The sequence below is a fragment of the Trichosurus vulpecula genome, chromosome 2 (genome assembly GCF_011100635.1).
Source record: "Trichosurus vulpecula isolate mTriVul1 chromosome 2, mTriVul1.pri, whole genome shotgun sequence".
Classification (NCBI taxonomy): Eukaryota; Metazoa; Chordata; class Mammalia; order Diprotodontia; family Phalangeridae; genus Trichosurus; species Trichosurus vulpecula.
In genome coordinates this window covers 424,489,955-424,509,735 of record NC_050574.1, presented here as the reverse complement: position 1 = coordinate 424,509,735, position 19,781 = coordinate 424,489,955, and the positions used below count along the sequence as shown (strand labels likewise).

The following is a 19,781-nucleotide window of genomic DNA, read 5'->3' as shown; positions in this document are numbered from 1 at the left end:
GAGGCAGTGTGTGACTCAGATAAGATAGTATAGGTGAAAACACTGAGCATCTGAATTAAGATGTTGACAGTGTGAACAAAAGGCTGTATGTGTATGTGTGTGTGTGTGTGTGTGTGTGTGTGTGTGTGTGTGTGTGTGTGTGTGAGAGAGAGAGAGAGAGAGAGAGAGAGAGGGAGAGAGAGAGAGAGAATGGGGGATGTCTGAAGAGAGGGAGAGAGCTTGTGGAGGTGGAATCAGCCAGGCTTGTGAACTTTAAAATATAGGAGATGAGAGAAAAAACACATAATTAGAACATTTTTCAAGCACTTACTGTGTGCTAGGCATTGTGGTCAGCAGTGGGGGTACCGATGCAAGAAAGCCTCCAAAGAACTAATTGGAGGAAGACAAGGAAATTGAACCAAAACTACTAATTGCTCTTATGCACAACTTTTCCTTTTAAGTATTGAATAACTCTATCATGTCACTTTCAAATATGACCTTCTAGTCTGTATTTCTTTTGGTTTCTTTTCTGTGTCTATTTTTATTTTAAAAAATTTTTTAACAGAATTTATTTTCAGTCCTGAATTTTCTCCCTCCCTCCCCCACCCAATGAGAAGGCAAGAAATATGGCCATTTTACATGTGAAGTCATGTAAAAGCATATTTCTGTATTATTCATGTTGTGGGTGGAGAAAGCAAGAAAAATAAAGAGTGAAAGAAAATATGCTTCAGTCTGTACTCAGAGTTCATCATTTCTCTCTTTGGAGGTAGATAGTATTTTTCATCTTGAGTCCTTTGGAATTGTTACAGATATTGTATTGATTAGAGTGCTTAAGTCTTTCTCACTTGATTGTCATTACAATATCGCTCTTCCTGGGTACAGGGTTCTCCTATGTGTTGAAATTGTATTTTGTTCCTCCCATTTGCAATTAGTATAGTAAGTTTTAAAAGTAGCCAATATAAAAGGGCAATAAAATTGCAAAGGGGAAACCTGAAAGTCATGTACAAATTGTGCATAGAGTAAAGGAACATAATTTACAAATTATATTATCTAGTAACCAATATTCACATCCTGGTAATATGTGCTGAATCAGTAAAAGCCATCCAGGCACTGCTGTCAAGATTCTGGTCCTGTGATATAAAAATTCCAGACAAAATCCAGGGCTACATTTCCAGACCTTGCAGAACATCAGAAAGGTTCTGATAACTTTGAGGCGAAGACTTTAAAGTTTTAATGAAAACTTTGTCAATGTTATGATTTGGCTGTGTTAATAAACTAATCCCAAGATGGCACAGGTCTGTTCCCTCTAAAACCCTAAAAAAATAAGAGAGACCTCAAACTCTTGCCCTCTAGCACTCTTTCCACTCCATTGGGTCCATCCTGCTGAGTGCTCCCAACTCTGATAATCCGTGGGTACGTGAGTGATAACTTTATGCCTCTCCACATCCTCTTCTTCATGCTGCCTGCCTCCCTTCACCATCCTATTCCCTCTACCCCATGCCACCATTTCTCTCTATACCCCTCTTGCCATTTGTCTCTGTACCCTCTCTGGTTACCAAAATGTGATTGCTACTTTTTTCCTGCTGCCAATTGTGGTCTTTTCTCACTGAGTACCTAAAGAACTGGGAGTGCCTGCCACCGTTTCATAATTTCATAAATATCAATTCAGCCTACTTCTGCTCATTTCACTTTACATTAGCTCATATAAGTCTTCCCAGGTTTTTCTGAAACTATCTCCTTCATCATTTCTTACAGCACAATAATAACCTGTCACAATTCTATACCACAACTTATTTGGCCATTCCCCAATTGATGGGCATCCCCTCAGTTTCTAATTCTTTGCCACTACAAAAAGAACTGCTGTAAATATTCTTGTATACTGGGGCAGCTAGGTGGCGCAGTGAGTAGAGCACCAGCCCTGGAGTCAGGAGGACCTGAGTTCAAACCCAGCCTCAGACATTTGACACATGTACTAGCTGTGTGACCTTGGGCAAGTCACTTAACCCCAGTTGCACTGCCAAAAAAACAAAAACAAACCAAAAAATATCTTGCATATGTGGGTTCTTTTCTTTTTTCTTTGATCTCTTAGGGGTATGGTCCTAATGGTAGCATTGTTGGGCCAAATATGCAAAGTCTTGTAGCCCTTTGGGCATAGTTTCAAATTGTTCTCCAGAATGGTTAGACTTGTTCTTCTGTATATTTATAAAAATTCTTTATTAATTTTTTCTTCTCTTTTCATTTTTCTGGCAACCCATTTTTTGCTGTATTAGGAAAAGGTTTTTGTTCTAATTCTTATGGTTTTTGTTGCTTTTAACAAAAACATTGAATTTTGCCAAAAGCCTTTTGAACATCTTTAGAGATAATCCTATGGTAGTTTTTGTTTGTTTGTTTGTTTTGATTTTTTGGCAGGGCAGTTGGGGTTAAGTGACTTGCCCAAAGTCACACAGCTAGTACATGTGTCAAGTGTCTGAGGCCAGATTTGAACTCAGGTCCTCCTATCTCCAGGATTGGTGCTCTATTCACTGCACCACCTAGCTGCCCTCAATCCTATGGTTTTCAAATGTTCAAGTGGACTGTTTGTGCCCAACCTGTGGTAGAGTCTTCTGAGCTTGTATTGAGCTAATCAGAGACAGTTGGACACACTTTACCTTGGCTTCGATATGTCATTTGGTCCTCTTGGAGAACGGACAGCAACCAAGCAGCCACAGTTTTTGTTATTTTTGTTTTAAATATGTCCTATTATGCTTATGGGCAGGTAGGTGGCATAGTACCTAGAGCACTGGGCTTGGAATCAGGAAGCTTCATCTTTGAATTCAAATCTGGTCTCAGATACTTACTAACTATATGACCTTGGGCAAGTCACTTAACCCTGTTTGCTTCAGTTTCCTCATCTGTAAAATGAGCTAGAGAAGGAAATGGCAAACCATTGCAGTATATTTGCCAAGAAAATGCCAAATGGGATTGTGAAGTGTCAGACACAACTGAAAATGACTGAACAACAATTTATGTTTATCGTTTTCCTCATATTAACCAACCCTGTATTCCTGGTATAAATCCAACCTCATCGCAGTATATAATGTTTTAATGTTTATATTTCCTCATTGATATTTTCATGTCAATATATGTTAAAGGTATTGATTTATTGTTTTCTTTCTTGATTTGTCTTATAAAAGGAGTTTGGCAGGATTCCTTTTTTCATTTTTATGTAATGGAAACGATTCTTTTTTGAATATTTGGTGGAATTTACTTGTAAATCTGTCTGATCCTAGGGATTTTTTCTTTGAGAGTTCATTTATGGCTAGGTCAGTTTCTTTTTCTGATATTGGGTTTAAATTATTCTCTTAATCTGGACATTTTACATTTTTATTAATCTTCCATTTCATTTAAGTTATCAATTTTGTTAGGATAGAATTGTTAAGATTAGTTTCAGAGAATTTCTTTTGTTTCCTATTCAGTGGTTGTAAATTCTTTTTTTTTGATGCCAGTGGTTTAGCTTTACACTTTTTCTTTTAAAATTAGATGCTTTATCTTTTTTTTTAAGCTTAGTATTATTGTCAATTTACTATTTTAAATAAATTTTCATTTTTGTGAATTGTTTTGATTTTCAGAATTTCTCATTTGGTTGCAATTTTTTGTTACTTTAATTTTTTTTTTAATTTGTAAGGCCCATTTTCTGACCTTTCAATGATGAAAGTGTTGAAAGATATAAAATTTCCCCCAAGACTGTTGAAGTTACATCCCAGAAGTTTGGTTATATTGTCTACTTGCTTCTTTAATGAAGTTTTCTATTCTTTCTATGATTTGTTCTTTGACTCACCAATTCTTTAGTGTTAATTTGTATCCAGCAAATCCAGTTAATTTCCTTTGTTCAAACGTTGTTTATTTAACAAGATTTTTTATTTGAATAGTGATCAGTAAAACATATGCTTAATATTTGTTTTCTCTATTCGTAGGGTTTTTATGCCCTTGTACATGATAAACTTCTATAATGGTGCTTTGTGAAGCTTACAAATATGTATAATCTGTGTATGTCTTGTGTGTGTGTGTGTGTGTGTAAAACATGCGCATATTTCTGTTCACATTGAGTAATTATTAGAGATCTATCCTATCTAATTGTTTGAAAATTCTTTCATAAATAAGATACTAATAGGGAAGAAAAACTCAGTTGAAGATGGATTTACAATAAAATTTTATCAAATACTCAAAATAATTTAAGCTATACAGATTATTTATAAAAATAGAGAAAGAAGACATCTTATAACTACTCATTCTAATAGATAAGATCTTGATTCTTGATTAAATGAAAGGTAATACAGTGAAAGAAAACTATCGATCATTATCCCTAATAAATGTTAACACAATAATATTTAACAAAAATAATAACAGATTAAACAAATTTTTTAAAAATTCACCTTTGATCAGGCTGCGCTTTTGCTTGAGATTAAAGCCTCTTTCAACATTTGGAAAACATGCATGTTAATATTTTTAAAATATCATATGATTCTGCCACTACATGAAAAAAAAATCCCCTGACAAAATGTAGCACTTATTTCTTTTTTAAAAAGAGGGTAGAAATGGTGATCTGACTGATTCTGAGTGGTTCCATGGGATAGAACTAGTGGTAATAGGTGTAGAAAGCTAGATTTTGGTTCAATGTAAGGAAAAAGTCTTAGTAATTAGAGAGTTCCATAAGTAGAATGGATTCCCCCTCACTAGATGTCTTCAACCAAAGGCCTGAAACATTGGTGTATGTCACAGATTCCTGTCCTTGTACAGATTGGTCTAGATGTCCTGAGGTCCTTTTCAATGATGAGATACTGTGCTCCTTATTACTACCTATTAGCTTTTTTCTAAAACTTTTATTTGTGTGGTATATTATTATCAAAAGTCATACCTTGGAGCAAAAGGCTAATTTAATTTTAATTTCCAGTTCCTTACCCAGAATTAACTCCAGCCATAATTCAGGGTTCTAGAATTTAAGCTTTGCAACAAAAGATCAGAAAAGCAAGGCCTGATATCTTTTTTTGAATATCAGGATTTATTTCAAAACTCAAAAAGAAAACCAATAACAGAAATCTAAACTTCATGTAGAAACATTTGAATCTTTTATGCTTCCTATAACTGCCTGTAAAGGAGTCTTTCTGTGAAACATTTCAGAGTGCTCAAGGGGGAGCTTCCAAGTAGCTACCCTTCTCTTTCTGAACATTGAAAAGTTCTTGGAGAGGTGTAGAACATAGGGGATAATAAAGATAAAGAGAAATTAGAGTTTATATACTGAAGATGGAAAGGATTATTTTGGGTGTAAATTTTAGAGAAATTACTATTTTTTCCCAAAGCTTTGTGTTCATATGGTTTGCTTTTTCTTTTAACAGAAAAAAATTCATGCAGTGCCATGTTCTCCTGTATCCACAACTCATATCAATTTGCCCAACTTAAACAATAGCAATCCAGTTATTCTTAAAGATGGAATTGGTATTCCTGGGACAACTGCTGCAGTTATATCTACAGGTAAAAAAAAAAGTGTATAGAATTGCTTATCTTGTACCCTCTTTTATTTTAAATGTTAATTTTCTCTTAATGTCTCTAAAGTGATGGGAAATATGTAGTTTCAAAATAGATCCAAACTAATTTGTCTTAACATTTTTCATATTTTCTTAAAACCCTAATTGATAATATATTTTTCTAAGCATAAGAAAATTCTTGTTAATATTGAGGAATAAAATTGGGAGAGTATATTCCAATGTACCAGCAGTATGGGACTTGAAAGGAGGCTTCCCAGAAGAATCTTAGGATCATGGTATTAGCGATTTAGAGCCGGAAGGGTCCTTAGACACCATCTAGTATTCTACCTTCATTTTACAGATGAAGAAGCTAAGGCTCAGAGAGGTTTTTTAAATTTCCCAAACTAATGAACAGGACTAGCTAAAAGGGAGGAGAAAAAGTAGAAATCTACCTGAGAAGAAAAAAAAAGAGCTAGAAACATATAACCAGGTAAAAGCAGGAAAGAAGAGGGAAGCAGATGTGATGGGAAGAAAGCCAGTGTGAATAGGGTCACCTTAAAAAAAAAAAAAAGATTGAAGTACTTAAGGTAAAGTAACATAACACTCTTTTCATTATCCATCTTTTCTTTCCGTTTGCTCTAGACTCTTATTTTCTGGTTCATGACTGCTATAATCACCTGGTCTCTCACCTTTCTCTCTATTCTTCATATAGTCAGAGCTTTCTAAGGCATCCATTCCTGGTTCTGTCCTCTAGATGCTGTCTGCCATTACCTTGTAGAGCTCACCCCTTTTTTCCTCACTCTCGGAACAGTGCCAATTATTGCATGTGTTAGAGAGTTCACTGCCCTGGGCTTGGTAGACTTACTTCTCGCCGCATCCATATTGTTGACCTTTTTTTTTCTTGTATTTGCTGGGAAATTTCTTCCCTGGGTCCATGTCCTCCCACTCCTCTAGGTGCCGATCACCCAGGGGTTCCACCACCCTCTACTCCCCTCCTCCCACCCTAGTATACTTTTCAGGCCCAAACCCCAAGACTTTATACACAGTAAAGTCCTCATCTTCTTTCATCCATAGCCCCATTCCACCTCTTTCCTTTCCTCCCCTTTTCAATCTTTTGATCTTCTTTCTCACCCATTCTCCTGTAGGTTTTTCTCTACCACTGAGACCCGGACCCCTCATGGATAATCATGATTTGATCCCAGTGCATCACTCACTCCTCTGTAGTCCCCTGCTTCCCTTCCCTCTTTTCATGAACCCACCAATGTTGTAATATAGTCAGTCCCCACAAAAGGAGCATTCACCTGTAGTCTTGAGTATTGCCAGTTTCTATCTGTAATTTCTCCCCAACCCCCTTCACTATTACCTCTCCTAAATTTCCCTTTCTCCTTGTGTACTTCTAGAAAGAAGTCTTATACTGATCTTTCTATTGTTAACTGTTGCTGTCTGCATTTATTCATTCTTCCTATACATTTCTGTTCTTTGGGGTGTTCAGGATACAAACAAATTCTTAATTTCTAGCTTTTTTTCTAAAAATGTTTCAAACTCTTTTGTTATTGAATATCCATCTTTTGTCCCATTTAGTTTGAATTGCCAAATAGGTCACCTTGGGCTGCATCCTGAGCTCTGATGATCTTCAGAACACATTATTCCATTCCCTCTTCTTTTTTCTAGTTGATGTGGAATAGTCTTGCATCATTAGATTGTCCTTTCCTTTATGTGTGAAGGTCTTTCTCTTGGTGATTTGCAGAATCTATCATATCTGAATTGTAGTGTTAAATTTAGCCACTATGTGGCTTTGAGTTTGCAGAATTTTTCTGGAGGCAATCTGAGAGTTTTTCAATTGGAATTTCATTTTCTGTGTTCAGGAGATCTGAGCATTTCTCTTCTGTTATTTCCTTATTGTGCTAAGGTTTTTTTTTTCCCTGTCATGTTTTTCTGGGAGACCTATGATCCCCAGGTTGTTTCTCTACCTCCTGTCTTTGAGATCTGTATGTTTTGCTTGCATAGTGAGCATATTTTCTTTTAATATTATTGGATTTTGCTTCTCTTCTTCTAGATTGTATTCCTAATCTGTCATTCTCTTTTGATTTTGTTTGAATATTTCTCTCCAACTCTTGCAGTAATTTATTTCTAATCTATCCAGGTTTTTGAGGATTCCATTTGTTTGATAAAGTTTATTACTTGATCTTCTCAGTTACGTAGTCTCCTTCCAATTCTTTCCTCAAAAGCTTTCATTTTACTTTTTCATGTCTTATTTAATTTCTTGTTTGATGTTCATATAGTCCTTTTGAAATACCTGGATTTTTCCTGAGCCTTTATTTGTAGTTGCTATGGAGTTAGATTTGTGGTAACTTTTGATAATGGATAATGTTTCCTTTGATTTTATCATCTCTTTAGTTTTAGTTGTGAATTGTCTTTTTGTTCTAGGGCCAGGCTCCATCCCAGACTTCACTTTTGGGTGGAATAGTTGGCCTTGCTTGATTTTGCTAAGTTCTTAAGTTGATACCTTTGAAGCTCAAAGTGTTGGATATTTGGGGCCTTTTCTGGTATCTTTGGACAGAGTGTTAAGGACCTCTAAGGCCCTTATTCTGGGCTGGCTGGACTTGAACACTACCATGGTAGTTGGCATCATATTAGTCTCTTGGCACTCTTATTCCACAGATACTCCATATTCCCCAATATGAGGTTTTTCTCAAGGGAGCTCTCCACTCCTGCTTTTTTTTTCTGGACTCAGAGCATGGAAGACTATACATCCTTGGCCTTCTCTAAGTATGTAGGCATACATTTCACTTGAGGGACCCCCTCTCTATTGCCCTTTTCCTTCTGTCCAACTTCTTGTGCAGTTCTGGTATGGAAGAAATTATTGTATATTCTCTTTGTATTTTTCAGTCCTTTTTTGGTCTGGTTTGAACACTAAGGCTTTTGGGGAGTAGTTTTGTGAGGGCTAAGTAGCAAGAAAGTCCAAAACTAGGTAATATATTAAAGAAGAGCAATTTTAGGGCCTATGAGAAAAATTATTGCAGAGAATAAGACTCGGCCCTCTGATTTCCTATTTCTTTTAGATGCATATTGGAGCAGTGACTGGAATATTGGAAGTTTGAAGTTACAAAAGCCATGGTGCTAGAGGAGAGTCATGCCACAGATTTTTTTCGTTTCTCTTCTTCTTTTCTTCTAAACATCCGTATTTCTGTCAAAGGCCCTGCCACCCTTCTAGTCTGCTGGATTTACAATCTCAGAATTGGCCTTGTTTCCTTACTCCCTCTCACCCCACCTCTCCATTTGCGAAATCTAGCTCTATTTACCTTCACAATTTTCCTGTCTGACCTTTTTTCTCCACTCATGCAGCCACCCTTAGTTTAGGCCCTCATCCACTTTTGATTAGATTATTGCAACAGCTTCCTAATTGGTCTCCCTTCCTCAAGTCTCTGCACACTCCAGTCCATCCTACACGTTGTTCCCTAAGTAATTTTACTTAAGCAGAAATCTTGACTGTCACTTTTTTACTCAGTCAACTACTGTAGCCTCCTGTTGCCTTTCAAATGTAAACTCTTTTGTTTAGCTTTTAAAGCCCTACAGAATGTGCTACCATCTTTTCTTACCAGTCTTGGATATTACTCCTTCCTTCCCACACTCTTTGGTTCAGCCAGAATGAGCTTACTATCTTCTCGCTCTCTGCCTTTTCATTTGGTGATCTTGTTAGCTCCCATGGCTTCAACTATCATCTCTATACAGACATTTCCCAGATTTATTTGTCTAATCCTAACTTCTGTTCTGACTTTTAAGCCTATATCTCTGTCTATTGGTTATTGGTCAAACTGGATGTCTTCTAACATCTTAAAGTCAGCATGTCCACAACTAAATAATTTTCTCCCCCTTCTGACCTCCAGTCCTTTCCCCTCTCTAACTTCTCTGTTACTGTGTAAGATATCACCATCCTCATAACTGTCTAGACTTGCAACCTAGATGTCATCCTCAATACCTCACTCTTTCACCCTCCATATCCAGTATTCCCCTTTCTCTCTTATGACCTTACCAGTACCTTGATGTAGACTCTCATCACCTCATCACCTATTGCAGTAGCCTGCTAGTTTGTTGGCCTGCTTTAAGTCTCTCCTCATTCTAGTCCATCCTCCATTCAAATGTCAAAGTGATCTTCCCAAAGCACAAGTTTGCCAATGTCACCTACCTGTTGTCAACTCCAATGCTTCCCTATTGCTGCCAGGATCAAATATAAAATTCTCTTTGGTTTTTAAAGCTTGTCATAATCTGACCCCTTCCTGTCTTTCCATTTTTATTATTTCTAAATCCCATCCCTTCTTCCCATAGGCTGCTATCCAGTGACACTGGTATTCTTTCCATTTCTTGGACAAGACACACTTGAGCATTTTTGTTGGTTGTCACCCGTGCTGTCCTCCAACTCCAACTTTCTTTCAACTCTGCCTCTTGTCCTTCCTGGGTTCCTTTATGTCTCAGCTAAAAAGTCACCTTCAGCAAAAAGCCTTTCTACTCTGTTAAGCTATTGACTTCCTTCTGTTTATTATCCCTAATTTATCTTGTATATATCTTGTTTGTATATATGTGCTTGCATGTTGTCTCCTCCATTAGATTGTGAGTTCCTTAAAAGCAGGGTCTATCTTTTACCTTTCGTTGTATCCTTAATGCTTAGCACAGTGACTTGTACATATTAGACACTAAAATGTTTCTTCATGAAACATGACTGGCTGACCCACTTGAGAGACAGATTGATTTCTCCATATCAAAGCCAGATAGTACCAAGGAGTGAATTTCCCATGGAAATGTGCTGCCACCTTCCTCCTCTTTGCAGAAGTCTTTGATTTACTGTGTTCTTTTCTCCTGAATTCCTAGAAGATTTTAAAGCCTTGGCTGGTGCTGTGGGATGGCGAACTATGGTGACACCTTCTTTTTGGTTCTCTTTGTTATCCTGGTGTTGCTTTTCTGCTGGAGGACAGGAAGTATGATGATGTAGCAGAGAGGGTGAATTTGCAGAATAACCTTGGGGTGATAGAACATTTTTTGTGAAGCTTTCTCATGTAGTTTACCTGAGAAGGGGTGGCAGATATATGGGACAATAGCTAGAATAGATATTTGATAGGGATGTTTTTTGTTTGTTAGTTTTTTCTCAGGATAAGGGGAGGTACAGGTATGTTTATAGCCAACAGGAGGGAGAAAGAGATTGAAGAAAAGAGAAAGTGAGTATGGTAATGGGGGAAATCTGCTGGAGAAGGTGAGAGGGGATATGACCCATGATGCATATAGAGCGTTCGGCTTTGCAAGCTCAAGATCCACCTCATTAACTGAGACTGAAATTGGAGGAAATAGTATGGATTAATGTTTCATTGAATTGAGATGTGTAGAAGGAGAGACAAGGATGCTCTAGGCTAGTGGCCTCAATTTTTAAAGTGAAGAATGAGGCAAGGTTCTCAGCAGATAAGAGGAGAGGGGTATTGCAGCATAGGAGAGAAGAGAAGTTTTGGACCAGCCATAGTAGAAAGTGAGGTAGGGAGCTGATTAGGGAGGAATATAAAGATTGCCTTGATGCATTAAGGGCCAAGTGAGATCAGTTAACATACATTCATATTGAACCCGGTCAGCATGGTTTCATGATTTCTTCCACTGCAGTTCAGCGACATTTTAATAGGGGTAAAGGAAGCAAGTGGTAGAAGTAATCCAGAGTTAGAGTTTGGTAAGACATGATGGTTAAATGGACAGAAGTAGAGCAGAAGATGGTAGAGAGTTGAGTTTGTTCACCATGAGGTCAAGATAACGAAAAGAGAGACATGTGGCCAGTTCAGGTGTAAATAACCTGGTAAAGAAACAAGAGTTGGAATGAATATAGGCCAGAGTGAGGATAGAGAATGGGGTTAGAGCTACTAAGGTATAGGGAAAAGTGAAATGATGAAAGAGTATGATCAGGTAAAGGAATTTGAGAGTTCATGAATATTGAAGTGGAATACTTGTGGGTGATTATAAGATCAAGAATCTGTGACCATCCCTATGTGCAACTGCAATTTACTACTGGAATGAGTCATGTAAATTGAGTAGAATGAGGAATTGAGAAATTAGAATGTTTGAAGGAATAACACATACACAGAGTTCAGAATAACTGGGATAGAAAGAATAAGGAATGGGAATATCCTAATCATCTAGGAGTTAAACTCATAAAGTATCAATTTTTGGAGAAGTCTACTGAAAGAAAAGGTTCAGCTTTATGGCAAGTGGTTGTTGGTATGCCCTGAGAGGTCCCAGGAGTTCCTCTTTATAGTAGGCAGGAGTAGGAATAGAAATGTAAGACATAGGTTGAGAAGGATCAAAAGTTGGATGTAGAGCAGTGCAAGATGTTGGAAAAATTTTTTTCCTGGTGTGACTGAGTGTGTGTGTATGTGTGTGTGTGTGTGTATCTGTCTGTCTCTGTCTGTCTGTGTGTCTGTCTGTCTCCATCTGTGTGGGCAGTGGGTAAAGAGGTTAGGCCCTGGAACAGGGGGCATAATAGAAGTGGGGAGGCAAGGTCTTGTCCCAGGGAAGCAACCTGCTAACTTTCCATACAACATTTTCCCAATTTAATTAATTTTCTTGCAAAAATAAAATTAAGATTCTATATTGATACCTGCCTAAAATGCATAAATAAAATACAGGCATATTTCATCCAATATCACAAATTCATTCTGCACAAATGTGATGAATAAAAAAGGCCATTAGAAACAATGTTGGAAGAAGGAAGGAGACAAGAGATTCCCTTTTTTTTCCATTAGAACCAGCCAGCCTCCATCTTTATAGTAGCCTGTGCTTACAGCACTGTGAGCATCAGAACATAGAGAAAATCCTCATGAACAGGGAGAGGAAACAGTTGCTTCCAAATTGTTACTACAGATAAATTTTGTCATTATTTCAGAAGTGTATTAGTTAGATCACTGTTACATGAGTATGCCTATATGCCCATCCTTTTGGCAAAGATAAGAAAAAAAGTCTACAGAATGAATCCCCCCAATACTCTTTGTGAAATCACATTATTTCAGCAGAATTGTAATGACTCATTCTTATCTATGTGCATTAATAATTCTGTGATTATTCTTAGACTTGAATAGTATAATGAACATCATATGTATATACAAATATTTGTATGTATTTTAATAGCATCAAAGTGATGATTGGTATATTTGATATTTGATGAGTTGGCTCTAAAAATAAGAATAATTGCATTTATCTTATTAAAAATCATTATCAAGTATCTGTATATGTATATATTTTTCAGTTTGTGTCTATGTGAACAAACATGGAAACTCCGGACCTCACCTGGATAAGAAAAAAGTACAACTCCTTCCTGATCACTTTGGACCAGGGCCTGTTAATGTGGTGCTCCGTCAGGCTGTTCAGGCTTGTGTAGATTGTGCCCACCAAGTTAAAATGGTTTTTGGATTCCTTAAATCAGGACATCATGGAGGAGAAATGATAACTGGTAATGCCACGTCTTTATGCTGTTCAAGACATTTAGTTTTTACTAGGGAAGATGATAAGCTCGTATGGCATAGTCTTTTAACTAGTATTGACAAATACTGTCACTATCTGAATTATACTTTAAACAAGGAAATGGATATAAGCTTTTCCTTTTTAGTATTGGACCTCAGCGTAAACAAAATTTAGGGGACTGTAATACCCAGTCATTTTTATAGAAAATAGACTTACCAATGAGCCAAGTCATCCTCTTGGACTGTAAAATCTTATCAGTTTGTCTTTATGTGCAGAATGTTTTATATTAAGTAAAATACTTTTAACTTAGTCTATTTATAATCTAGGTAATTTACTTGGTTTCTTTATTAAAAACCTGACATTACTTTAACTTTGAGTTAAGCAACTTAGACTTTGCTATAAGATCTTAGATATCTTTGTCAGTGTCCTAGTGCTCAAAATAAACTTTTTTTTAAAAGATTTTACCCACAAAATAAAAATTACTTCATAAGTATGACAAGAATATACATACAAATATGCTCCCACCCCCCAATACCTGGATGCATAACCTCAACATTCTACCACCTTGTACTCAGGGAGATGAGGAGGGAATTAAATTCATATCTTAGCTTAGTTCCTTTATAGGACAGTTTCAAGGCCAAAGCCCACCTTGGAGTTGAGTCTCAGAGCTAGCTTCTCAGAGCTCCCTTGCAAGCAGTTAAAATAGTCACCCTGAGGTCACTATAGCATGACCCTTCCCTCTGCCATCTAGAACTGGAAAGGACAAATGAAACAGCCCAAGACAGACACCCCAAAATCTCTCTCAGGATGACTGTGCAAGAAAGATCAGGGGAAGGTAAGCCATTCCCTCCTCATTGGTTCAGTTCATGATGCCCATGCTGTCGGGGGACCTTAACCCTCTCTGGATGCAGAGCAGAAAAAGTGGACAGTAGAAAGAGAGTAAGCATCCTAGCCTGATGGCCATCTATTCCAACTGTACAGCCAATCAGGCTAACCCTGCCCATGTGGATGAGGAAATGGAGACTTATCTTCTTTTAGGAGCTAGGCTCTTGCTTTTAAGTGATCTAGGCATACTTTAGCATCCTGTTATACTTTTCCCACCTTTTGAAATATTTGCCATCCCTCCTAATGGCAAGGGACATGAAATAGGCAGGGGTATATCTTGAATATAGTCCTTGTCCCTAATTCAAATTAGTCTTCTGGTGAGGCATAAGCAGCATACTTTCACTTGGTTCCTTTGTGCTACCGAATAAATTCTCAAAATAGCCAGTGTTGCACACACTCATTTATGACAGTCATAGTTTATCCCCAAATAAAGTTTTGCGGATTCAACAAAACAGCACATTTTGCAAAGTTGACCAAATATCTATGTCTATTTAAGCCTTAGTCTTATAAGGCTTTTCTCAACCCAAAAGTTAAAGAGCAAAGACAAAGAAAATTGGCTCCCTGTTATGGAAGGAAACCTGATCCACACTGAGTTTTCCAAACTATATGAAACTCTCTCCACTGGCTTTTGGGACCTGGGATCAACTAGGCATCACCCCTCTCTCCAGTGAGAAAACTGTCCTGGGTGGAAATCCTTTCATGATTCCCTCAGTACATGAGGCTTTCCAGCCGGGGTCTAGACAAAATTGTCTCCTTCTACATAGGACACATCCATGTTCTCTTGGGGTCCCCCTCTATCATAGGAGATCTCCATTGAGACCTAGGTAAAGTTTTTCTGGGTCTTTATTCTAGAGAGCATCCAAACTTCCTCTGTGAATCTTTGTCAATCAAATGGAATTGAAAATGCACACAGCAAGACAGTAAGGCAAGTAGGCTCAGGTAGAGAAGGAGCAAATACTGTCAGCAACTTGTGGATTTTAAGTACAGGCATTCTAACCCTAAAAAGTTGTAGGGCATTTGGTATCACAAAAGACAAGCAGTCTAGGTCTGTTTAAATGCAAGTGTGTGTGTGTGTGTGTGTGTGTGTGTGTACATACACATACTTAGTAGGCTCTCATATATGTGTATATTTGTATATATACACATATGTACACGTTTATTTACTAGGCAGTAGCATTTTAGTTATATAAGCTCTAGATTTCTCCTGTTCAACTTAATATTTATAATATCTGTATTCAATAATACAAAAAATGTCAAGGTAGCACAGTGGATAGGACATTGGTCCTGGAATCTGGAAGACTTGATTTCAAATTGGGCCTCAGACATTTACTAGTTGTGACACCCCATGTAAGTCACTCAACTTTTATTTGCCTCAGTTTCTTCAAATGTAAAATGGAGATAATAAAAGCACTCTACCTCCTAGGGTTGTAGTAAAGATTAAATGAGGTAATACTTGTAAAGTGCTTAGCACATTGCCCTGCACATAGTAGGTGCTATAAAAATGCTTATTATTCCTTTCTCCTTACCACCTTTCCACCCCCCCCTTTTAGATAGCCAAGAATGAATAAATAAAAAGTTGGCAAAATTAGATGAATGGGACTGACATGTTAGAGAACAAACACTGGCAGGAAAATTAACTCTACATTTACAGCCTAAAATATATTTTTTCCCAGTTTCTCAAGGATTTCAAAGTCTAAGGTACCTAAAATTAAAAATCATAGGCAGGAAGGGAAGGGGCTAGAGCTTAGTTTAGTTTCTTTATAGAAGAATTATAGAAGTTCGAAGCCCAAAGCTAACTTTGGCTTTGAGTCCTAGGCACCTGGTTTTTTGCTCCCCTGCTGGGTTAACTGTGGCACCATTCAGTCTAGAATTGTGGCTCCAAGGTTGCAATAACTGAATTATTATTCAGTGGGAATGCCTCAATGCCACCCCCCCAAAAAAAAACCGAAAAGGACAACTAAAACAAATACCCCAGGCCTTTTCCTCAGGGCTACAGGCTATGAAAAAGGAGGAAAAGATAGCCCTTCCCCTCCAAGCCATTTCAGTTCACGGTGCCTCTTCTGTCTCTGGACAGAGTAAGAAAAGAGCTAAAATAGAATTTTTTGCTCCATCATTTCAAACATTTCTACTTTGGTTCAGCTTTTAAAAAATAAGTTTGCTGTGTCTTATATGGAAATTTCGATATCACTGTCATTATTTTTGCAATTTAAATTACATTCTTTGGTGTAATAATTAGGAAAACATTTAAGTTTTCTCATTAATATGAAAATTTGTCAAATGTTTTCTCCTTTTCTCTGTTCTCGCTTAACCTGAGATCTTACCTGGTAGTCAGAAGCTTAATGTAAATGAACATTATTTTTAAGGGACCCTAGAGTTAATTAAGAAAAGTATTAAGGGGGGGGGGGGGGCAGCTAGGTTGCTCAGTGGTTACAGCACCAGACCTGGAGTCAGAAAGACAGTTGAGTTCCATCTTCAGACACTTTCTAATTGTGTGACCCTGGGCAAGTCATCTAACCCTGTTTGCTTCAGTTTCCTTATCTGTTAAATGAGCTGAAGAAGAAAATCGCAAACCACTCCAGTGTCTTTTCCAAGAAAACCCCAAACGGGGTCATGAAGAGTTGGACATGACTCAAAATGACTAAACAAACAACACTGTAGTAAGACAGTGATATAAAACTTTACATCGATGTTATAAGTTTTCTCTCTTAGCCACTGTATTTTTCAAAGAGAACATAATGCTTGTTCCTTAACCTTATGTGACAAATGTGACTGTCTCTTTAGAGCAGTGTACTGAAAAGTAATATTCTAAAGCAGGCAGAAAAAGACACTTGAGATGTAAAAAAAAAAGTCATTTTAAAATTGTGTCATTATTTTTGAAAAAATTTATCTCTCTGTTAAATGGTTAAATTATAGCGAAAGTTAACTCTCATTTCGTAATCATGCTGAACTTTTCATTTTCACCTCTAATGAAGGGGGCTTTTTGGCACATACAATTGAAGTAATTTAATAGTCTGCCTAGCTGGATAAGGGCCTCATTCCCTAAGGTACCTAAACTTAACTCTAACAATGAAGATGAAGCCTCAGCCCAGCTGGAAAAATAGGAATCTGCTCTAACTAATGCTTACTTTTTTGCTTTCTTTACCAGCATTAGTAGTTGAAAGACAAGGAAGAAGAACCTTACCAGAGAGAAAAGATACTCATAACAGGGCCTCTACACAATCTTTCTGCTCGGCTAAATTAGACTGACAGCATAATCTTTATTCTCATAGAAATCTTATCTGTATGGTAGAAGAACACCAACCCATTTGGGTATAGGGGAGTAGCTGGTGGGGTGTATGGCTAATCTGCAATCTGGATAATCTGTTAATCAGAAATTTATGATGTGATTTCACATTTGGAAGGGATGTACTACGTTTGTAGACACATTATTCCTATCACTTTAAGATATTTGTAGGGCAAACAAAAATTAATATTTTTCTGAAGCCATGAAAGCAACATAATTAAAAAAAATAAGAGTAAGTCAAATTTTTATAGCCTTTTGGGAAGTGTTAAAGTTTATGTATTTGCATGGGGATTGTTTTGATTTTTGTTTTCCTCCCTTTTTCCTACAGCATCCTTTGATGGGGAAAAACATACCACCAACCTTCCTTCTGTGAACAGTGCATCATTTGTCCTTCGTTTTCTGGAGAAGCTTTGCCACAGTCTTCAGTGTGATAATCTTTTTAGTAGCCAGCCTTTCAGCCCTTATATGGGAACTGCTCATAGTCCTACAGAGTATGATAAGAATAAACCAGGTGACAGCAAATATATGCTGCATTTTTACAATGTTAACTTTTCTCACTGTGGATAAAATGCCTGTTCTCAGGAAGACTATCTTTTTCTAGAAACTTGAATTTATTCAGAATTTGAACTGTATGTTGAAATTATAAGTAGTTTACATTATGTTAGGTTTACAGACATAAAGGAAATTTCTTCTTTTATGGGCAGTGGAACTTAGAGTCAAGGCATGTGGGTTTTGTGGAAATTCTCTTTTACTTGATCATTAGCCTTTGTGTGTTGTTATCTGGTTACTTCTTAGAAGACTGATGGGCATTAGGGGTAATTTAAGAACACTTGACTAATTTTCTGTGGTAGCATAAAATAAATTAATTAACTTTGCTGATCACAACAGTAACAAACACTTAGCTCCAGATCCTTCAGACTTTGGGCTTCTACAGATCTGATTTACAATATCATTGTATCTCTTTTGTTCTCTGTATCTCCATTCATTGGACTGGAAAACCTCCACCTTCCATGTATGGGCTAAAGGTGACAAATTCATAGTAGATACAGTATTGCTTTTCTGCATAAAAGGCAGAGGACTCCTAGAAGCTCGTAAACAAATGTAGAAAACCCTAAAGTGATTCACTGTAGATAGCCTCTAAAAATCAGCAAAATTCTCTTCACTCTCAATTGGGTCTTACTTTTCTACTTTTCCTACTTCTTCCAAATTTAGCATCATTCTTGACTTAAACTCCCCCAGACGGGAAAAATATTTTGAGACTGGTAACACCCTTCCCAGTGGGCTTCTACTCATGGAAATTGTGCAAAAGCCCAAGCTTTTTACTCATCCATATTATGTCCTGTGTTTGCTGTAAGGGCTGTGTTGGAGTCACACTCCTTAGAGAATTTCTCTGATCTCTGAACTATCAAATACTCATCTCCTAAGACAGAAGCTGCCCCCCAATCTTCTGTTCTGGAGAGAAGGAAATTCACTTGGGCAGATTTTATTATTAAGCCATGTATGGAAATCCATGAACTCCCCTTTCTGGATAGGTGAATGAATACATGAAACTTTCATGTGCTCCAGGATTTTCTACCATTGCGCTAACTGCTATTATCTTTTGTGCTGAAAAAGTCTATTCTCAGGTCCCTAATGTACTTAAAAAGGGAAAAAAGCAGGAACTTTCCTGTCAAGTCTGCACTTGGCAAGTACAGTTAGCTCCCATGGTCATCATGATTCTCAGGGGACTTCCTCTCTCTCTCCCTCTCCCCCTCCCCCTCCCTTTCCTTCTCCCTCTTCGGGTAGACAAGTCATTGAAATCTGTTCTCTAGGAGGTGAGGTGCCAAGAGGTGGTTACGAATCAGTCTCTAGTCTGGATGACAGGTGAGACGCAGATACTTTATCAGAAGTTATTTGAAGTGCTCATGGTCACAACTTCCCAGAAGAGAGATGGCCATAGAAAGCTCAAACAAAAGTGCACCTCTAGATGAGCTCTTCAGAATGATCAGGGAACTCCCTTTATATAAGGAATTAACAAAACACTTCTTTATCTTATGGCAATAAATGTTAACATTGACCTACTTATAGTAGCATAAGAATGAATGCTGTGGGAGGATTCCTCAGGTATGGCACCATAGAATTTGATGTTCCCATTCTCCTATGAGAAGTTGACTATTCTATCCCTCAGGGAATGTAGGTAGCAATTAGGGATATGAAGGGAAATCAGATCAAGGCCAGAAAAAAAAGTGCAGTTTTATTTTTTTTAAAGATTGATTTAAAAAAAATTGATTTCAGAAATAGAGATTGAAATCTTTGATCACTTGTGAGATATTAAGATCTTCATATAACCACTTCATTCACAGGTTTAAAAGTACAGGGTGTTCCTAAAGTCTGGACACATAGGCAAAAATATGTATTTTGAAATATTTGTAATATTAACTGACCTTAGTCCCCTTGACTTCTTTTTCTGGGGTATGCTAAAGGAGAAGGTGTACTCAATGAAAATCACAGATGCAACATGCTTGATTGAGTGCATAAACGCATAAAGAATGAATGTGCTAAAATTGACAGCTATGTGGAGTTAATTGCATCGAGTTCACGTGAATCTTGCAAAGCTCATCAGCCTTTTCATCACAAGTGATGGAAAGCATATTGAAGATGTTATTTGT

The 19,781-nt window shown here is 37.3% G+C and overlaps 1 protein-coding gene across 1 annotated transcript in view; it reads left to right on the top strand.

Moving 5' to 3' along the window:
- SCML2 (Scm polycomb group protein like 2) overlaps positions 1 to 19,781 on the top strand; it is a 145,810-nt gene that overhangs the window by 105,609 nt on the left and 20,420 nt on the right. Inside the window, exons 9-11 of the mRNA XM_036742641.1 lie at positions 5,352 to 5,487; positions 12,751 to 12,954; positions 17,462 to 17,644. Of these exons, the coding sequence (XP_036598536.1) occupies positions 5,352 to 5,487; positions 12,751 to 12,954; positions 17,462 to 17,644 (523 nt within the window). The remainder of the gene's footprint in view (positions 1 to 5,351; positions 5,488 to 12,750; positions 12,955 to 17,461; positions 17,645 to 19,781) is intronic.